Raw genomic sequence first — 19,917 nt, 5'->3', positions numbered from 1 at the left:
GAACAGAGCCCTCTAGCACAGATGATCTGTTGCAGTTGCAGGAAACCCAAGCTCTTGGAGCATGCAATAAGGGAAAGCAGAGCAATGGCAAAGATTCCTCGGCAAAGTTCAGCTTCTCTGATTCTCCCCAAGCAACCTGCAGAGAAGCCAGACACTGCAGAAACAGGACTTCTAAGGTGTCCTCTGATTGCATCACATTAACAGCATGTTACAATGGCCCAGGGAAAGGGTGGTTAATTCCTGCATTTTGGAACCTTGCTGTAATACCCTATTTAATTCTTAATTAAGGACCGACGCACTGCTGTGCCTTTGTAGAATGTCAGCAGCAAGGAGCTGTCATATCTGGTTTGCATCGTAACTGGCTCACCCAGTTAGAATACACACTTAAGGGGATTATTTTAAGATCAGATGCTGAGGGGTTTTTTTAAAACTCAATTTAGGTTTATTGATGTTGCAAGAAAAAGCATCTTTTTAAACATTACAATTACAGTCTGAAGTATAATTTCTCTTAACTAAGATTGCAGTTGGGGTCACTTACAAGCTCTGCGGTGAAAGAGCTTACAAAGAAATTGTTCGGTTATCTGACAGCAGCAGCTGCCAGCTCAGTAAATTATTTTATCAGTCATGGTGAGCTATCATGTTGGGAAAAGGGCCGATTCAGTAGCACACATATTTCCCCCCATAAGTGACACTCATGCAGAGTATTTAATGGAAAAAGTTAGAAGCTGCTGTTTTACAATAACAGAAACAGCTATTGTGTGATTTACAGTTGGAAGTGGGCCAAATTCAATGCCAAATTGTACAGATAGTTCAGGAAGATTATTATATACAGAATATTACATTCCATTTTTATTCAGAAAACTTCTGGTTCACGGTAACCCTAAACAAATCTGGTAAGTCTTGGATGGTGAAATGCTGGGTTTGAAGGTTCACCTGCCTGTGATTCTTTTGCTAATACAGTTCTGTTAACTAATTTAAAATAAAAGACTTGATCACACAGTGAAATTCTAAAGAGAAGTCTGCAGGTTTTCTGTATGATTCCTCTCTGTAGAAACACACACCCACACACCTGTATAGACAGCACTTTGAGCACCTGGAAATCTTGTTACTGTTTTGTGATTGTGAAAATTAGGGGGTTCCTAATGTAGCTATACCAAGTACAGTGCAGCGATTCAGACATTATTAAACATCTGATGACTCCTATCTTTTTTATTCAGTTCTTCCCTCTGATATTAGAACTACATTTGTTCCCTTTATCACTCCTTTGAGCAATATATTGTATGAATTACTCCATGTGCCTGATGCGTATGGCAGCTGTTATATATAAGGCTAATATACAGTAGAGTTTCTCTTCTTATAAACTAGGTAAAATAATACTTGTCTAGGGTGCAGACTTCATTAACATCTGTGAAGCACTTTTAGATCTTCAGCAGGACCTAAGTATTTTTACAGGTGTGATATCTGGCCACATTCTAGCAAATTACCATTGTGTATCATTGAGACACTTGGGTGTTTATGTAGGAGAGAGATAACAGCCATTTTGTAGAAATAAAATACTGATAAATCATGGAAGGGAATTCTCAGCTGGAGTGATTTTTTATTATTCCACTGCTTTATTCCTTAAAAAAAAAAAGTATATGCACACCTGCATGTGTATAATTAGAATGAATATACCTAACTCTGATATAGTGCTTTTCATCAGTAGAGTTCAAAGTGCCTCACAATCCTTAGTGTATTTATCTCCATCACAACCCCCCTCCGAGGCATGGCAGTGCTATTATTTCCCTTGTTCAGACGGGAACTAAGGCACAGAGAGGGTAAGTGACTTACCCAAGTCACAAATGGAGTCTGTGGCAGAGTAGGGACTGAATCTGGGTCTCCCAAGACCTAGGCTAGTGCCAAACCACTGGATCATCCTTCTTTTCTGATTCACAGAGCAAGTGCTATACACCGGGCAGTAGCAATGCAAGGTTCCTCAAACACCCCACTGTGACTCAATTCTCACTTGAAACACCACCTTTGTCATCGTGAAGGCATTAGGTCTCTATGGCCAGTCCATCCATAGCTTTACAGCTATAGCTGCCAACAAAGATGCCAATGACAATGGTATTTTTGAGACAAGGACACCTGTCCAGACTTATTTCACAAAAGCTACTAAGCAGCTGTCAGAAACATATGGCTTTATTTTCTTATTGGAATGTGATAGCAATTTTAGAGCTTAAGTTATAAAACACTCTATATACTTAAGCCATTACTGCAACAAGAAAATCACCTCTGAACTCTGCAATCTTGACAAATTGGTATGTCTCAGGTTTACACATGTGAACGGAGCAAGTAGGGAGATCATTACCCACTAAAGTCAGGCTAGTGAAACTAACAAACAACTACCAGACAGTAGTACGCTTTCTTCATTTCATTAAATGACAGACAAGCCAGCTTACTAAGTACGGTGATTAGCAAGCTGAGGCTAGTCCAGACCGAAAGGTCAGCCTGGACTTCCATTAAACAATGTAATTTATATTTCACCAGAATACAGACACACATTGCCTAGAGTATTGCTAATTTAGCTGAAGATGTCATAGCATCAACTCATCATTCATTGTGATTGTCTCATGGGACTTTGGGTGTATAGAATACGATTGACTGCTTATGTTTTAAAAATGTATTATGCAGAAGTGATTTGTTTAGTTAACGGAAACATATTTTGTGGCATTCTTAATTATTTATTGAGGAAAGCAAACCTTGTCTCCCACTAATAAAAAAGGGTGACAAGACCATTAACAGATAAAGTGATCTTAGATACTCAAACAGAGAAGATAAAAACTTCTGAAAATTTTTAAAACATATAAGCTCATGTAACCTGACAGTTTCCAACTCTTTTTCCTAGCACAAAGCAATGTGTCTTTGATTACATAATCCAGATGCTAGTTAGTGTCAACACAGGTGTAACATTCAGCATGTAGCCCACATTCTGTTGCTTTTTTCATGTGATCATTTGAATCCAAAATGCTCACCAAGGGCCAAATTTTACAAAAGGGACCACTGATCCTGGGGTTTCCATTCTACGGTGTCCAAGCTGAGACAACTTTGTTGATTCCCAGAAATGCTGAGCACCAGCAGCTCCCAACTGGAGTTGTGTATGCTCAGCAACCACAAAAGAAACAAAATCTACCCAGCAGAGTCTAATCTACTATATTTGAAAGGAACATAACAAACGATACCAAGCAATAACGTTGGGCTAGCTATTTTGATACCAGGATAAGAAGAAGACAGTCGACAGCAGGGGGTCCCTTGATTTTTTCTATTTGAGCCTCATGCTCAGATGCCATGGTGATAGATGCCATATATAAATTCTCATAATAATAATAATAATAATACTTTGAGGGTACACAAGAGCAAGCAGCTTTGTTTCCTATTTTACAGAGCTTAACGCAGACAAGAATTAATGGAAGAAAACTATTGTCTATCTCTAGTAGCCAAACCTTCTCATAAGCAAATCATTTTCTTTGGTGACCACAGGAAAATATGTAATGCAATTTGCGTTAAATAGGAGAAAATACAGCCATTGTAATAGCATTTCCACTGTCCGATATGGAGTCATTTAATGGTGCACCAGTAATTTGCTGAGCATTTAGTACAAAAACTATAAATTTATCAATTTGGAAAACTAATTTTGCAAAGATTTTTGAGGAAAAAACCCTCCTCTGTGCTTAAATATAGAAAATGTTAATACCAAAGTCAACCCAATGATTTATGTGTGTGTACTTAACTCTAGGTCCCATGGGTTATCAATGTGTACTCGAATCTATTATTACCATTGCTCACCATGGGAAAAAAGTAATTACATAAAAGAAAGTCTATCTTTTGCTCCCACTAAAGGATAAGTGCCATACTCAGGAAAGAGGAAAATGCTGAGATTTCAGTTAGCTTGTTTTCCTTTGAAAGGAAGTTACAAAAACACCATTATATAAGCGGATGGAATAAACACACAGCAACCCTTGGAATAGGAACAAGTCAGCTGAATACAATAGTCCATTTTTAAGGCTAAACAATATGATTTACACTGCAGACATCTGTGTGGTACATGGGAGACATTTGTTTAAGGGAGATGAAATCTCTTTTATGATCTACGTGTAAAGCCACAAAAAGCATCAGATGAATAATATATTGAGCATGTTAATATACCGGCATTTAGAAAATATGCCTTTCAAAGAATTTTTTGGGACAGCTTATACAGAAAGTCCTTGAGCCTGAGAAATGGAGTTTGTCTTGAATCCTGCCCCAGCTGCTATCAGACTCCTTACCTTTCACTGGAGACCCTCAAACCTGTCACATGCATCAGACGAAGTGGGTATTCACGCACGAAAGCTCATGCTCCAAAACGTCTGTTAGTCTACAAGGTGCCACAGGACTCTTTGCTGCTTTTACAGATCCAGACTAACACGGCTACCCCTCTGATATTTGAAACCTATCATTGTTATTCATTACTCATACTGCCCTCATCAGGACGAGAGCCCTATTGTACAAGGTACACAGAGAAGCTTGCAAACTAAGAAAATAGAAACCAGAGCAACATACATAGGGCATGTGAAATCTGGACATTAAACTTTGGTAGATTTCTTTTGAGTTAAGCAAAGGATTAAACCTCACAGCCCCACTGTGTGGAAGGTAAATATTAATACTCTCATTTTACAGATCACCAGACTGTGGCACAGAGAGGCTAAGTGATTTGCCAAGGGTCACACAGCAAATCAGTGATGAAGCTGGGAATAAACACTCATACCCTAACAAACATTTTTCATTTGGCTTTTGGATTCAAGGGGTTCGGTGCTGTTCTTTCAGAAACACCTTGTTTGCAGTCTTTGCCCTGGGGTTGTTCTGACTCCCTTTCAGCTGCCATATTTTTTATTTAAACAAAAAATCCAGGTAAGCAATTTCCAATTTGCGTGACAGAGACTGTTCAACAGAAGGTGAAGTCCAAGTGGCAAAATGCCCTGGCAAACTCCACTCCAAGATTTCTGGTATATCAAACCTGAGCTCTCCTCAAGGAGGAGGAGGGGTTTATTGTCACACTCTCCCTCTTGGATTAGTGCTTCCTCATCTCTCACTGGGAAGTGGGAGCCTGTAAATATTTTGTTATTACAGGCTCTTCCATGTCTTCAGCCTATAGTGGCCCTACTAATTCCCCTTCTCTAGCGGATTGCGTCTGGAAAGTCATCAGCCCATGGAAACATGCAACTCTCACAAAGCCTCTTGGTCAAATTGGGAACTTATTTAAACTGTGGTTTAAATCACAAGTTGGATGTAAAGAAATTCGAAAGTGGGTTTAATGACAAAGCAGCCTGACATTGACTGATGGCATTTGGTGGATATGCAAAACTAGGCTGAGTTCCATGCACGACAGTGGTTGTAGCAAATCAAGCGACTCAGGGGAAAGAATAGGATAAAATTGGCTCCCTGCTCCATTTTATTGCTGTTATTTGACACTGAGGTTCGCATTCTACAAAATACAAGCATCAAGACTCTTGCTGTCGCCAAGGCCCTCCAGACTACAAGACAAGATAGAAAGATAAGAGGCCCTAGGAGAGCCAGAAGAAGGAGTTTATGGTTTCTCTCTTGAGCCAGTACTTTCCTGTGTGTGCCATATGGACCTTGTGGATGACGTGGGTCTGTAGAAGAGATCAAAATGAGGAAAGTTTTTCCATACACTAGGGCAGAATGGTAGAAGGCATGAAGGCAAAGGGGGGGAAGGAAATTATGTAGCGTATCAACCCTTCACACCCTTCCACCACTTTGAAGGAGAGTCTCAGTAATTCTACACTCACTAGATTGGTACAAGTTGTTCTGCTTTGCCATTTACATCCATTTCAGGATTAGTTTGTACCTGATGTGGAATTTATGCTGCGGCTTACACCCTGACTGACTTTGGCCCACTGCCCTTTGTGGCTGCCTACTCTGTGTGCTCCTGAGGCATAAAACCTAAGGAGCTGACCTCCCCTGGGTGCTCTGTACGTTTGTTTCTCAGCAGAGGCTGCAGATATGCCACCAACTCCGGAATATGACTGATGAGGAGAGCTTACATCTAATAACTGTCTTGGCATGGCTAGTTTCACAGCATTTGTTTGCTTTCTTTGCCTGTGTGCAGTTAGGGGTTTCAAACCCATTGGTTAACAATACCATCATTCACATTTCCACTTCCTAATACAAAAGTTACATGAGGACATTAAAAATGTTAAAGGCTTGGGTTTATAATGAAACAATTAGATTGGCTCATGAGCAGCAGAGAAGCTATTTAGAGCTACCTATTGTTCATTTTCATCAGTGTCCTGAGTACACAGTAAAACTAATAGAGAAAAAAGTCATTTTTAAAATAAATGTCATCGTTTTCTAAATGTGGGGTTTTTAATTTGCCTTTTAACACTCTCGCTTCCTTTATGGGTCCTAAGTGGGAGTCTGTTTAGCTCTGGCTCCCCTCCATGCAGGTTTATCTTCATTCAGACAAGTATCAGACACAAGGAGTTTATTCTTCCCTGGTTGTGTGCACATAAGTTTCATTAAGCTTATTGGAAATTCTATGCATGCATAAAGAGGCCCATTTAGAGCTTCAAAACAGACTTGTGAGAGATACCAAAACCTAGTCTACTGTACATGCTTGGTATGTAGAGTAAGACAAAGTATAAAGCTGATACTGGTGGGAATAAAGGTAGCAATCTAGTATAAACATTTTAGGTCCAACTCTTTTGCCCAGCAAAGCTGAGGGGAACTGTATTCTTAGATGACAAGCTTTTGGGGACAGGGATTGTGACTTTACGGGAGATTATACAGCACATAACACTATTACGTTCTAATCCTGCTGGGGGCTTCTAGACACTATTGCAGTATGAATGTTTAATAAGAGTAAAAATAGTAATAATACTCTGCTTTAGATAAGGAAATTCTGCAGAGCAAGGAACAAAATCCTCACTGCTAAAGCACAAGTAAAGAAAAGAAGAAGATGACAGGACATTAGTTGAGAAAAGTGCCAGACTGGCCAAGAGTATCAAGAGTGACTAATAATTTTTGGGTGTCCAACCTGAGACGCCCAAGAGGGGCCAGATTTCTCCAGTGTCCTGAGAATCTACTCTTGGTCTCAAACTGGGCACCCAAAATCACTAGTCACTTTGGAATAGTTTGGCCTCTAGTCCTATTTATCCACACACATTCCGGTGCAAGATTGTCAAGATGGAGTAGGGTGGGAAAGACTGAACAGTTTGTCTTAATTACAGTCATGTACCATGAAACCCCCTACTTTGAAGGGCTAAACTCCATTAGTACCTTAGAAGTGAAAGGCTCCATATCCCATTATAATTCTCCTGCATTATCAAGCCCCCACGGCTTTAGGATTAAACTCAGAACTGGTATAAGCAATTGCATCTCCACAGTCTTCAGTAAGTAGCATCTGCTTCCATGAGAATTGAATTAGCCCTTAAGGTCCAGCCAGAACAATGTGAAAAGACTAAGCAAATATTCTTATTATTTAATATAAGGGCAGCTCCCCAAGGCTCCAATCAGGACTGGGAGGGCTCACGATACTGTACACTGGACATGCCCACAGACAGGAACTCTCCCTACCCCAAGCAGCTGACAGTCTAAGCAGACAAGAAACACAGGAAGGGGAGTGAGGGAGCCAATCAAATGGATACATTTTCAGAGACACTTGTTGAGGAGGTGCTAGTTTTCTAACTATATAGATAAATCAGGACTTTCCCCAGCTGCCCTCAGCCTAGCCACTAAACATTTGCTGATCTCTTTAAGACATCATGGCAAAAGTGGGTCTTGAGAAGGGATACGACACCGGAGAGGGTAGCAGTGTAACTGATCATTGGCATGCATAAAGGATGTCACCTGGAGAAAGTGTGAAGGCAGTGGTAGGCGGAGCAGATAAGTGGCAACTGAGGCTGGCATAACCAATAGAGCCCAGAGGATGAGGCAGCAACACAAGGAGAGAACAGATTGGTTAAGTAGGAAGGGACAGAATTAAGACAAGAAACTTGAACCTGGATAGGTGGTAAAGGGGGACAGAGATGATGATCTCAGCCACTGCATTTCGTAGGGTCAGAGGAGGAAACAGAGGTGTAAGAGACGCCAGAGAGGAGGAGGATGTTGTTAGTTGGAGTGTACAGAAAATAAATCTCTCCCCCATCTCCTTGTTCTGGTCAGCAAAACAAAGAGAAACACTGATAAACAAACCAACAATCTGTGCTAGCACCATTACATGAGCAAACTGTACAGATTTTGCTTACACACAGTAATTTAAGATGCAAACAAAACATGAAAAACTAATCCAGAATTAACAATGGGCCAGATGGTAATGCTAGTTTGAAGCAATAAACATGAAAAACAGCTTCCTTCTGCTACTGCTGATCAATTTCCATATTTAATAATGTAATCAAAATAGGCATGTTTCTGCTACCACACATATTCAGCACTAGAGATGGGGTTTCTTTTTCTATTTTCTTCTTCTTTGCTTAATGCAGCAGCAAAATTTCAGAACTCATTTAAAACATGAGAACTCTTAGCCCTTAAAATGATAATTAAGATGAATACTTACCCTCAAATGTTGAGGTTTAAGCCTTGCTCCCAAATGCCAACAAAGCTGTAGTAAGTTAGCTGCCATCTGCAGTACCTTGATAGGAACACCTACCTTGCTGCTCCAGTGAATTTTATTATTTAATGAATTTCTCTTTTGGAAAAAAAAAAAGTTTTTTGATATCATTTAAATTTGGAGCCAATTTAACAGCTGAGTTGTAGTGCAAGTTCCTGCTACAACGCATCATACATTCCTTGCTCATCACAAAGCCAAGGACAGAGAATGAAGAGCTGTAGGGTGGAACCTGCCATCTGAAAAGTAAATGAATGCAGTACTTGGATTTTACCAAAAATAACCCAAGCGAGGAGCAGAATTGACCAACAAAGCAGATAGACGTGTCTGTTCGAAGCTCTTGAATTGATGTCTTTTTTTGTTAGCTGTGTAAATTACTGTCTGAATGCAGCGTGCACCAAGTTATGCTAGAATGGAGACTTCAATGGGAGTGTTATTAAGGATACTATGGATTTGGTGGACCTGGATGAGGCATCACAGAATCTGCTTATGTGAACATAAATCTAAGGTACTTCAGCATGTGCATTAACAGGTTATTGGTAAGTGCCTTGGATTCAGTGCAAGGCTGAAGGCAAAGTGCCTTCAAACATCAGATGAGTTTGCAGGTGCAGATGACAGTAAATGCACCTCCAAAACCCAAATTTACACTTGCAAAATTGCAAGCACAAAAGGGGAGGCTTTGTGAAACCCAAGTCCAATGAGGACCTGGAAACAAGGGTGACCTACCCTACACGTGAAGGGAAGCTAGTATAGAAGTAATGGGCCAAATTCTGCAGTCAGATGAGGCAGTAGAGGCACCGTTCCCACAAATATTAGTGGAAGCTGGGTGTGCACTTATGAGGGCAAAAGCTATCTAGAAACAGAAACTTACATACTCTCCCAGTATGGAATGGAATTACCTGATTCTCTTTGGTCTAGTCCCGTACTATTCCACCTTCTTGTGATATCGATGTACAGAATATCCACAGAAGCCATTGTAAAATTGCTGTTACTCAACTTGCAGTTCCTGTTAAATATAAACAAAATAAAGATCAAGAAAAAGTCTGATTACTTCCAAAGTTAGACAAATTGTGGGAAGGCAACTGAGAGAAGGGGTTTATTCAGGCCAGGTGGGCAACTATGAAGGCACACAGAGCTCAGCTGAAAGCCACGGCCACCTAGCTTGCTGCAGCTATCAATCAAACCAGCACTCGTTAAATATACATGGACTATATAATGGAGAAAACCCTGTATGTTCTCACTTACAATGTCACGTATACAACTTCCCACTTGTTCAGAGCACTTGGACACCAGCTCTGATAGGAACTAGCAGTGTGCAGATCCAGTACTGTGGATACTGCCACACCTCTAAGTAAGTTCTGAACATTCAATGTGTTCATTTTCATATCAATATCCTGAAAACAACAGGATTAACAACCTGCTATATATGTTTTTCAATCAGCTGGAATTTGCAAGAGAACCAAAAAATCCACTTACTATTTCTCACCAAAAATATGGCTTGACCAATTGTTGCGAACTGCTACCCTTTAAAACAGGGGTGGGCAAACTACGGCCCGTTGGCCACGTCCAGCCCATCGAGCCTTTTAATCAGGCCCTCGAGCTCCTGCCGGGGCGTGGGGTTGGGGGCTTGCCCCTCTCTGGCGCTCCAGTCGGGGAGCGGGGTCAGGGGCTTTCTGTGCAGCTCCCGGAAGCAGGGACATGCCCTCACTTCAGTTCCTACATGTAGGTGCAGCCAGGGGGCTCCGCACGCTGCCTCCACCCCAAGTGCGCCCAACCTCACCCCACAGCTCCCGTTGGCTGGGAATCGTGGCCAATGGGAGCTGAGGGAGCAGCACCTGCAGATGGGGCAGTGCAGAGAGCTGCCAGGCCACACTGCTGTGTAGGATATGGTGCTGCTTCCGGGAGCAGCTTGAGGTAAGCATCACCCAGAGCCTGCATCCCTGATCCTGCCCTGCACCCCAACCCCCTGCCCCAGCCCTGATCCCCCTCCCAGCCTCTGAATCCCTCAGTTCCGGCCTGGAACACCCTCCTGCAATCAAAACCACTCATCCCCAGCCCCACCCCAGAGCCCGCATGCCCAGTCAGAGCCCTCACCCCTCCCGCACCCCAAACCCCAATTTCGGGAGCATACATGGCCTGCCATACAATTTCCAAACCCAGATGTGGCCCTCCCCTGCTTTAAAACAAACAAAAGGAAGTACTGTTTCTCACAATGCACAGTCAATTGTGGAACTCCTTGCCAGAGGATGTTGTGAAGGCCAAGACTATAACAGGGTTCAAAAAAGAACTAGAGAAGCTCATGGAGGATAGATTCATCAATGGCTATTAGCCAGGACGGACAGGGATGGTGTCCCTAGCCTCTAGCCAGTCTGCCCCTAGCCAGTTTGCCGGAAGCTGGGAATGACAAAAGTGGATGGATCACCTGATGATTACCTGTTCTGTTCATTCCCTCTGGGGTACCTGGCATTGGCCACAGTTGGAAGACAGGATACTTGGCTAGGTGAAGCTTTGGTCTGACCCAGTATGGCCATTCTTATGTTCTACCCTCCTGGAGTTATTATTATGAGTCTATAACCATATGATACTTACCTGATCCATTTGAAATGCCTGTATAAAGCTACATGGATTATCTAAGAGATTGATCCTGCAAGAAGATGCTTCTGCTGGAAAATATTGCATGTGTTTTGCTGTCTCATGCTTCCAAGTAGCTTCTTAACCCACCTAGCTATAAGAAAGATGGTAGGGTTTCTTTAGAGGTAAAGGAGATCTAAGGTGTGGGTTGTGCTGTTCTAGGTACCCTAGGCGCAGCCAAGCACAGGCTTAGGCTGTATTTCATAGTACACCTCTACCCCATTATACCACCACCCGATATAACAAGAATTCAGATATAATGCAGCAAAGCAGCGCTCGGGGGGGGGGGAGGGAGGAGGTGGGGCTGTGCACTCGGGTGGATCAAATCCAGTTCATCTATAACGCTGTAAGATTTTTTGGCTCCCGAGGACAGTATTATATTGAGGTAGAGGTGTATTTCATTTTGAGTTCCTTTTCTCAATAAACTGAACCCACTGGAAGAAGATAAAGCTTTGATTGGCTACAACTTGTGAGGACAGGTTGCAACCACCTGCTCACATAAATCTATATACGGACGTACCTTCCATTTCATTCTTGAGGAAAGGAATCTAGCAAATGCTCTGACATGGGCAACAAGAACAGAATCTCTTATAAATGTACTAGAGGATTCTTAGAAGAAGGGCACAGAGACTGGAGAACTCTGAGAAAAATCGAGATTTTACTGATATTAGAGCTGAATTGAAGAGACACCAGAGAACATGAAGGAAGACAATCCTGCAGTGAGGTGTGTTAGGCACCCATTGTGGACCCACTTGCCCTGCAATGTCTATGTGGCATGAAGAATGGTCTGCAGCTGAAGTCAGAAACCAGTCTTAATAACTGACCCCAACCATGCTTGTACCTGGCTTTGATTTGCCACATCACTCTTGGGCCCATCTGACCTGGCTCATTCAAAATCAGTTCAGCGTGCAACTAGCCTTCACGCCTGGGGCCAATGAGGAGATCCCACATGCCAAAGGCAGACTATATCACACATTACTGATGAATGCCCTCTGACAAGATTTGATGGTGCTCTGAGGGCTCTGTACTTCGCCAATGAGGCTGCTGCAAAATGGCTTCGGAAGTTCAACATTCAAGGACAAGGAGAATAAGAATAAGAATTACGGAATAATCTTTAAGAGGAATATCTATCCATCTATCCTGACATTTAGACTATGCTCATCACCACGGTATCTAAATCAAGGCTGGATTCAACAGTAAAAAATATATTGTAGTGAACAATCCTGCACTGGCCTGTGGATGGAGCAGATGCCTCATAGTCTTTTCTATCTGTAATCTACATAACTCTATTTGTTTTTATTCATTCTTGACGGTTAAGGGCATCTGGATAAAAAAAGGATCTCTATTTTAAGAGTGCATCTGCTCCTGCTGCTTATTTATTTTGTCATAGTCAATGAAAGACAGAAAATGGTATATGTGTACCATCACTGGAACATGTACAGTCATTAAAAAACAATGAAAATGACACAACAAAAGTATATGAAAAAATAAATTGAATTCCCTGCCACTGCAAGTTGCAATTTCCCGATGCAAATCATTAGTGCACAGTGTATCAGTGAGCAGCATTTGGAAAGCCTCCCTCGTGACTGGGAACAGCAGGGTATGCACCCACAGCTAGAGAAATCACCTTGCTTCAATAATCTCCTCTTCCCAATGGCTCAATCCAAACACACTGACATTCCTCTGGTTTACCGGAAATTAAACAAATAGATCTGGACTATGAAAAATACTAACATTTGTTATAGACCATCAACAGGCAGTGGAATAAAGGCCCAAGTGTTCCTACTGAATAAAGCTTTGGATCACAGGTCAGTCTATGCCCATCTTCTTTTAAGGATCTATTATCTCTCTTAAAAAGCTAAACACGTACCTAAATAACACGTACTGTAAAAGGAAATTACTTTGTCTCCAATGCTATTATTTTCCTCATTTGTGATATCTGAATTATGTTTGCTACAATGTTCCAGAACTTGCTTTTCCACATACAAATATAGTAGGAAAAAATAACTCTTCAGTAATGACTATAGCCAACAGATTCAATACACAATGCCAGCTGAATTGAGTGACAAGCCTAAGTACTTCAGAACTGCAGTTTGTATAAGCAGATCCAGACTGACATTGAGCTGGATGTTTTCAAAGCAGCACAGGCATGTACACAATCATTTTATGTGGAGCTTAATTCTTCAAAACAGCAGGCAGGAGTTTCCCAAAGGGGTGAGAGGACAGGTCAACTTCAGCATCAGGAGGTGTAAAATAGACTCCCTTACACTGAACACCCCTTTACACCCTAGATTCCCTCCAACCTTCTCACACCTGCTCCATCCAAGTATAAGGGAGTTTCAGTTGCTCAAACATTCATATTGAAGAGCTGGAAAATGGAGCAAGAGGGGACAAGTTAAAGCAAAATGGGGGCTTTAAAAGCCAACTAAACTGAGGAGTCAGCTCTATGAATAAATTCTAGATTCCTGTTTAACTTTTTTAGGAAGCCGGTCATACAAAACTAGAATCCTTCGCTCTTACAGCTTGTTCCCCAGCCAAATGGATACTCCTCAATTAGTGGCATCACAACAATTTCCACGACAGCTACTGCCGCTGTCGCAGACAGCAAGGACACCATCATCCAATTACAAAAAAGGCTACTTGATAAATGCTGACGTACACTGTTCTTATGTGCATAGTGAGACAGTGATTTAGGGGAAGGTGTTACATAGTTCAGGAAAAATGAGATAAATACACTTAGATGTTCCCCATTTTACCAGAAGAAAACAAATATGGGACTTGCCAGATATTAGCTTAATTCACTCAAACAGCTGACTCATGTAGCATATTTCAAGAGATGGACACTGAAAACGAATTAAGACAGAGTATATTGTGTTTATTTTCCCACTCTGTTCTGTTTTGGGAAGTATGGGTTAGAGTATCAGTGTTGCCAGAATATAGTGCAACTATATTGCTCCTGCAGATTATATCTACTGTATCTTCAGAGAAGGAAATATGATTAAGATATTAGTTTATAATGAGGCAGAATTTAAAACAAAGATTGCCTACAGAGAGAGGCTTGTAAGCAACTACAAAAACCACTAAATTCACCAGCCAAATAGCTTTGGAAACTCAGCTGTATCAAAGCACAGGAAGATAAGCACAGAAAGATTACCACATTGTCCTTTCATTTTGAAGAGCTTTTGATACCAAGTGCTAAATTTTGGAAAACATTTCGCTCAGTAATAATTCTGTTCATAAATCAGATATTCGCGCAATTTCTTCTTCCCTCATTTACATCAAAGGACACTGGTATGAAAATAATGCCCAAGATTTTATTTTTGAGACCTTCTGCTCAAGCTGTTTGTTCCTTTAAAAAGACAATCCTCAATTTAAGGAATGACAATTTTTACAGCTGCCAATGGCAATGTCACCTATTAGCCATTTCCTTTTCTTTCCTTGTTAAATACAAAGACAAACTGCAAAAAATGGGAACTCTTTTCTTGTTCCTATTAACAAGAATTCAGGTAAGGATGTCCCCCAATCCCACGCTTGTGACAGCACAGTTCACTACCATGCAAACAAGTGTGTTCTCTAATACTGGATGATGTGATCACTAAAGGAATCAGAGCAGTAGACTGATTATAAAAGAAGAAAACTTTTGTATTATACACGTGTATTTATTTCAGTAATCAGCAATGACAAGAAAGAAAATACAGAAGAGTGTGCAACTGTTCAGTGGGATTTGGGGGAAAATGTTTACTCTGGTCTTAATTATTCGATCACATAAACACAAGAATCGCAGTGCTGCTGGATAGGTCTGGGAGATCTTAAATCCTTTACTACTAACCTTATAAATGTTCGGAAACCTGTTGGCCCCAACTTCATTGTCCCTTTTACTCCAAGGAATCGGATAAATAATGTAGCCATTCTGTCCACCAGTCGTAGATAGTTGAACTGTTTGGCATACTTTGGAAACACTTGCTTGAGACAAAGGGAGGGTAAGCTGGCTTCAGGATTTTTGCTGATATGTTCCAATTGGTCTGTTGATTCTGGTTCCAGTAGTTCATCTTTTGTGTCTGCCGCATTCTCAGACAGTTGAGATCTACAGCACAAACAATAAATTGTACCTTGTGAGGCACTGTATCAATCCACTATGATTCTGTCAGCATCTTTATCATTAAAACCTGTTTTCAGGGATTAATTTAGTAACTTGGATTTAAAAATTCATTCTGGGCTGGAAAAAACCATACAAGCAACTTTGTTCAAAATTAGAAGTTTAAAAACAAACAAACAAACAACCTCAGTTGAGCTGTCTAAGTTTCAAGGAGGAAAAAAGGATTTCTGGTTTAGGAGACCTTTATACTCATACTAGATGAGTGGGTAAAGAGATATGGGACAGTTTTCAAAATCTGCTGCCTAAAGCTAGGTATCTAAATTCATATTTAAGCACAAAACTAAATGCCCTGATTTTGAGAGTTACAGAGTGTCCGTAACTCCCATGGAAATGAATGGGAGTTGGGGGCTCTCAGCACCTCTGACAATCATAACTTTTATGTAGGTTTGAATATACAACACTATCTCATTTTCTTTTTTAATTTTCAAGTGAGTTTCCACATTTGTCAAAATGTTGGCTTAACAGCTCTGAGAATGTCAGCCCTGCATTATTCAAAGACCAGAGACAGCATGAACAGTGTCAGAGCAAGCATCCCAACACGCTTCACTGATGTGCGTCCACCTGGACATGGAAGACCCACTTCTAGGGTGAACTGGTTTTTCACTCTCAATGCCAACTCAGTCTGTCATTTCTGCACAACCTGCCATCAACAATGCCACAGAGATGGTGCTTTTTGTAACATGGTATCTGGCCAAAGCAGAAAAGCCAAAGCAGGGACAGCTGGACTTTCAGAGAAGTCTCTGCGGTTTTGGGTGGACTCTTTCTGGCATGTGCTGATTAGCTGTTTGCTCCAACCCTCTCCCTCCCTCTTCAGTCTCACTGCCTCAGCAGCACTCCTCTTACCCTCTTCTTCCCTTTTTAGTCCCTCTCACCTCCTTCCCTTCAGCCGATCATCTCTGAATTAACTCCCCACACATTTCAAAAAAATCATGGAACTAACATGACATTTGCTGCCATCACATTATTCACGCCACTTGTGCGTTATCTAGGGTGACCAGATGTCCTGATTTTATAGGGACGATCCCAATTTTTGGGTCTTTTTCTTATATAGGCTCCTATTACCCTCCACCCCCATCCCAATTTTTCACACTTACTGTCTGGTCACCCTAGGCCAGGGGTCAGCAACCTGTGGCAGGCGTGCCAAACGTGGCACGCATGCCGATTTTGAGCGGCACGCAGCTGCCTGCCGCGGTCCCAGCCCCCAGCCCACTCAGACCCCAGCCCACCACTCTCCTCTGCGGGGGCAGGAGGCAGAAGCTTGGTTCTGCTGCAGCCAAGCTTCTCCGCTCCCCCATTTCTTCCCCCAGCATGGTGCTTTCCTGCCCCACCCCATCTCCGGCCCTGAGCCAATCAGCTGATGGCCCTTGCGAGCGGGGCGGGGTGCGGGGGGGGAGAACGGCAGCGTTCAGGCAGCTCTGTGCAGGATGCAGAGAGAGGTGGGGACGGGGCGTGGAACAGGGCACCTCCTTTCCAGCCCCCTGCCATGAGCCGCTCAGGGCAGGGGGCTGGGAGCACCGCCACGAGCCGAGCACCCCACCCCTCTGCCCTGACCCCCCACACACACTCAGCATTCTGCCCTGCAGCCCCCATACCCCCAGCCCTCTGCCCTGAACCCCCCACCCCAACACCCCCCATCCCTCTGCCCTGCACCCCCCCCAGCCTTCTGTCCTGCACCCCCCACCCCACCCCAGCCCTCTGCCCTGACCCCTGAACCCCGCCCCCAGGTCTGGGGTCCCGGCTGCAGGCTCTGCCCAGCCCGCTGCTGGCCTAGGTGAACAGAACCCCAGGCTGGCAGCGAGGTGAGCAGGCTGGCGGTGTAAGATCAGCATTTTAATTTAAATTTTAGAAGACGCTGCTTAAACATTTTGAAAACCTTGTTTACTTTACATACAAATAGTTTAGTTATATAATACAGACTTATAGAAAGAGACCTTCTAAAAACGTTAAAATGTATTACTGGCACGCGAAACCTTAAATTAGAGTGAATAAATGAAGACTCGGCATCCCACTTCTGAAAGGTTGCCGACCCCTGCCCTAGGGTTATCCCCTTCCCCCTACCCTGCGTCTGTCTTGTCTATTTAAATGTAAGCTCCTGGGGGCAGGGTCTGTTTGCGTGTCTTAGGTTTGTATAGCACCTATCAAAATACAGTCTTGGCTCATGACTAGGCCTCCTATATAGTTCAGAAATACATATAATAAATTATCATAATAAAATGATGAACCAGTACCCAGCATGACATGATGGGTCATGATGTGGATGACACTTTTTCAAAGAGTGATGGTATTAGCCTAGGTTTTCTGTGCACAGTCTGCTTTGGTTAAGAAGATCCTCCCTATCTGAAAATGGAAATACAATCTTCTTCTTCACTTCTTGTGATGAACTGGGAATGTTCCTGATGTTTCCTCTGAATACTGTGTTGGTGCCTCAGTGTCCCCTACGCAGTTCTTAAGTATCTAGGTGGTGGGATAAGGGCATGTGATTGCTGAAGAGCAAAGGGCCAGTGCACCTAAATGCCTGGCACTCTGTCTCCTAGCAACTGATGGCCTGGGCCCCTTCTCTGCAAAGGTGCCAGCTGAAGGTGTTGGAGACAAAGAGATCAGGTGACCTCCTGGCCCGGGAAAGGGGCTGAGCAGAGAGGAGGGGCTGGGAGGGGTTGTTAGTCGGGAGCTGGCTGGGGACAAGGAGTGAAGTGCAGATGTGGGGGGGGTCTGGCTCACTGCCCCAGAATGGACCTGGCCGAGGGGTCCGGTTCGCTGTATCTACAAGCTCTGTTTTAGACCCTGTTCCTGTCATCGAATAAACCTCTGTGTTACTGGCTGGCTGAGAGTCATGTCTGACTGCAAAGTGGGGGTGCAGGACCCTGTGGCTTCCCCAGGACCCCGCCTGGGTGGGCTCGCTGTGGGAAGCACATGGAGGGGCAGAGGATGCTGAATGCTCCAAGGAGAGACCCAGGAGGTGAAGACGTGCGAGCTTCTTGCCCTGAACAAGTCTGCTCCAAGGGAGAGGAGGCTCCCCAAAGTCCTGACTGGCTTGGTGGGGAGCAGTTCCAGAGCATTGCCCGGTGACTCCGTGACACTTCTATTCCTAAACTATCATGTGAGAGTGCTGTGAGCTGTTGACATCTGCTGCCTTTCCACCCTAGAGGTAGGTGAATTGATCCCCATGGATAGTTATGCAAAGCATTTGAAGGGTGAAAGGGGCTAGATAAGAATGATCCTCTGTTATCAATATGGTTACCAGGGAATCTACAAAACTGCCAGGAACACAACTTTAATAATACCAGTTACCTCCGGCAAAGTTGTTATTATTTGGAGGCAGAGATGATTACAGTCTGGGAAGAACAGAACAGAACTCTGGTCTCTTTTTTGTCAGCCTCAGTTTCACTTCATTGTCCCTATCTGAATGATCCAACAAACGATTCCATTCTATGGCATTGTAAGTCCCACCGCTATCATGTCAGTACAAACTGTCCCACTTCTGGGTGTGCACGTACCAGGTATCCTTCACAGCAGTCTCATTTCCTCAAGCTCACTGTGATGGGTTGGTACTAGAGCAGTAGCCTAACACAATAAAGAGGTAACGTCATAAAATTAAAATGTATTGGCTAGAAACGCTACTATGGGCACCACTATTTAAAGGGTCTCCAGGTACAAATCAACATTTCATTGGAGAAGCTTTCTGTTGCTTCATTATGTGCAGCACTATTCAGGTCCAATAAAAAGAGCATGTCAGTGATGACTGCCTTCTATCAAAACTCAGTGACACCTTTGCATTGTATAAAAGCCCCATTTTTCTCTTCTCTAGGTAAACTGGTTATAAACAAAGATCAGAGGCTGCAGAAAGCAAAAATCCTGCAGCAATTTTCACACATGACCACTGAGCAGTTCTAATTCTAGACAACAAGCTCTCAGCAAATTACCTGAAAGGGGAAGAAATCGAATAGTAACTCAGAGCAAGGGGGTCAGGAGAGCAAGGCCAATAATACTGAACTGAGCTAAGGTGATTAGTGCACAACTCTCTCACTTCCTGTGCCATGACTGTGCGGCGCCATCCCCAAGAAGAAAATTAACTTCAGCTGTTGCTGGGTTACTAGCTAACATAAAATCAACACCTACATGTCATATATGCATCTGCACCACTGCTGGCCCATCTGTTCTGTGCGCTATTTCCTTTGATTAGGGTGAGGTTGGAGGGGGATCTATTATGAAGAAAATCTAAAGCTGGAGTTTAGAAATAACTCTGATCTCACTGCTCAACTTTAATCTAGGGGGGATTAATGATGAGACAAATGATTTTATTTTTACACTTGTAAAGATGTACTGTTACAAGTCACAACATATTGACTAAACCAACATAAAAAGGCTCTCTTCAATACAGTCTAAGTACATATCCTAACAATCCTAAATACAAATTCTAAAAATACATTTCGATATATATCCTAATATAACCAACCTGAAACCTGGATAAAGAGACACACGTCTTCACTGT

General features: G+C 42.7%; 1 protein-coding gene across 4 annotated transcripts in view; it reads right to left on the bottom strand.

Annotated features, from left to right (window-relative positions):
* Positions 1-19,917, bottom strand: part of TTLL11 (tubulin tyrosine ligase like 11) — a 209,957-nt gene that overhangs the window by 4,991 nt on the left and 185,049 nt on the right. For 3 of the 4 annotated variants that reach the window (XM_050926831.1, XM_050926828.1, XM_050926829.1), the window contains 2 exons: positions 15,102-15,356; positions 9,541-9,647 (listed from right to left, as the gene is read on the bottom strand). In XM_050926831.1, the coding sequence (XP_050782788.1) occupies positions 9,541-9,647; positions 15,102-15,356 (362 nt within the window). The remainder of the gene's footprint in view (positions 1-9,540; positions 9,648-15,101; positions 15,357-19,917) is intronic. The other variant, XM_050926830.1, reaches the window with a different exon arrangement.

Source organism: Gopherus flavomarginatus, chromosome 17 (assembly GCF_025201925.1).
Source record: "Gopherus flavomarginatus isolate rGopFla2 chromosome 17, rGopFla2.mat.asm, whole genome shotgun sequence".
NCBI lineage: Eukaryota > Metazoa > Chordata > Testudines > Testudinidae > Gopherus > Gopherus flavomarginatus.
This window is presented reverse-complemented; position numbering and strand designations above follow the sequence as displayed.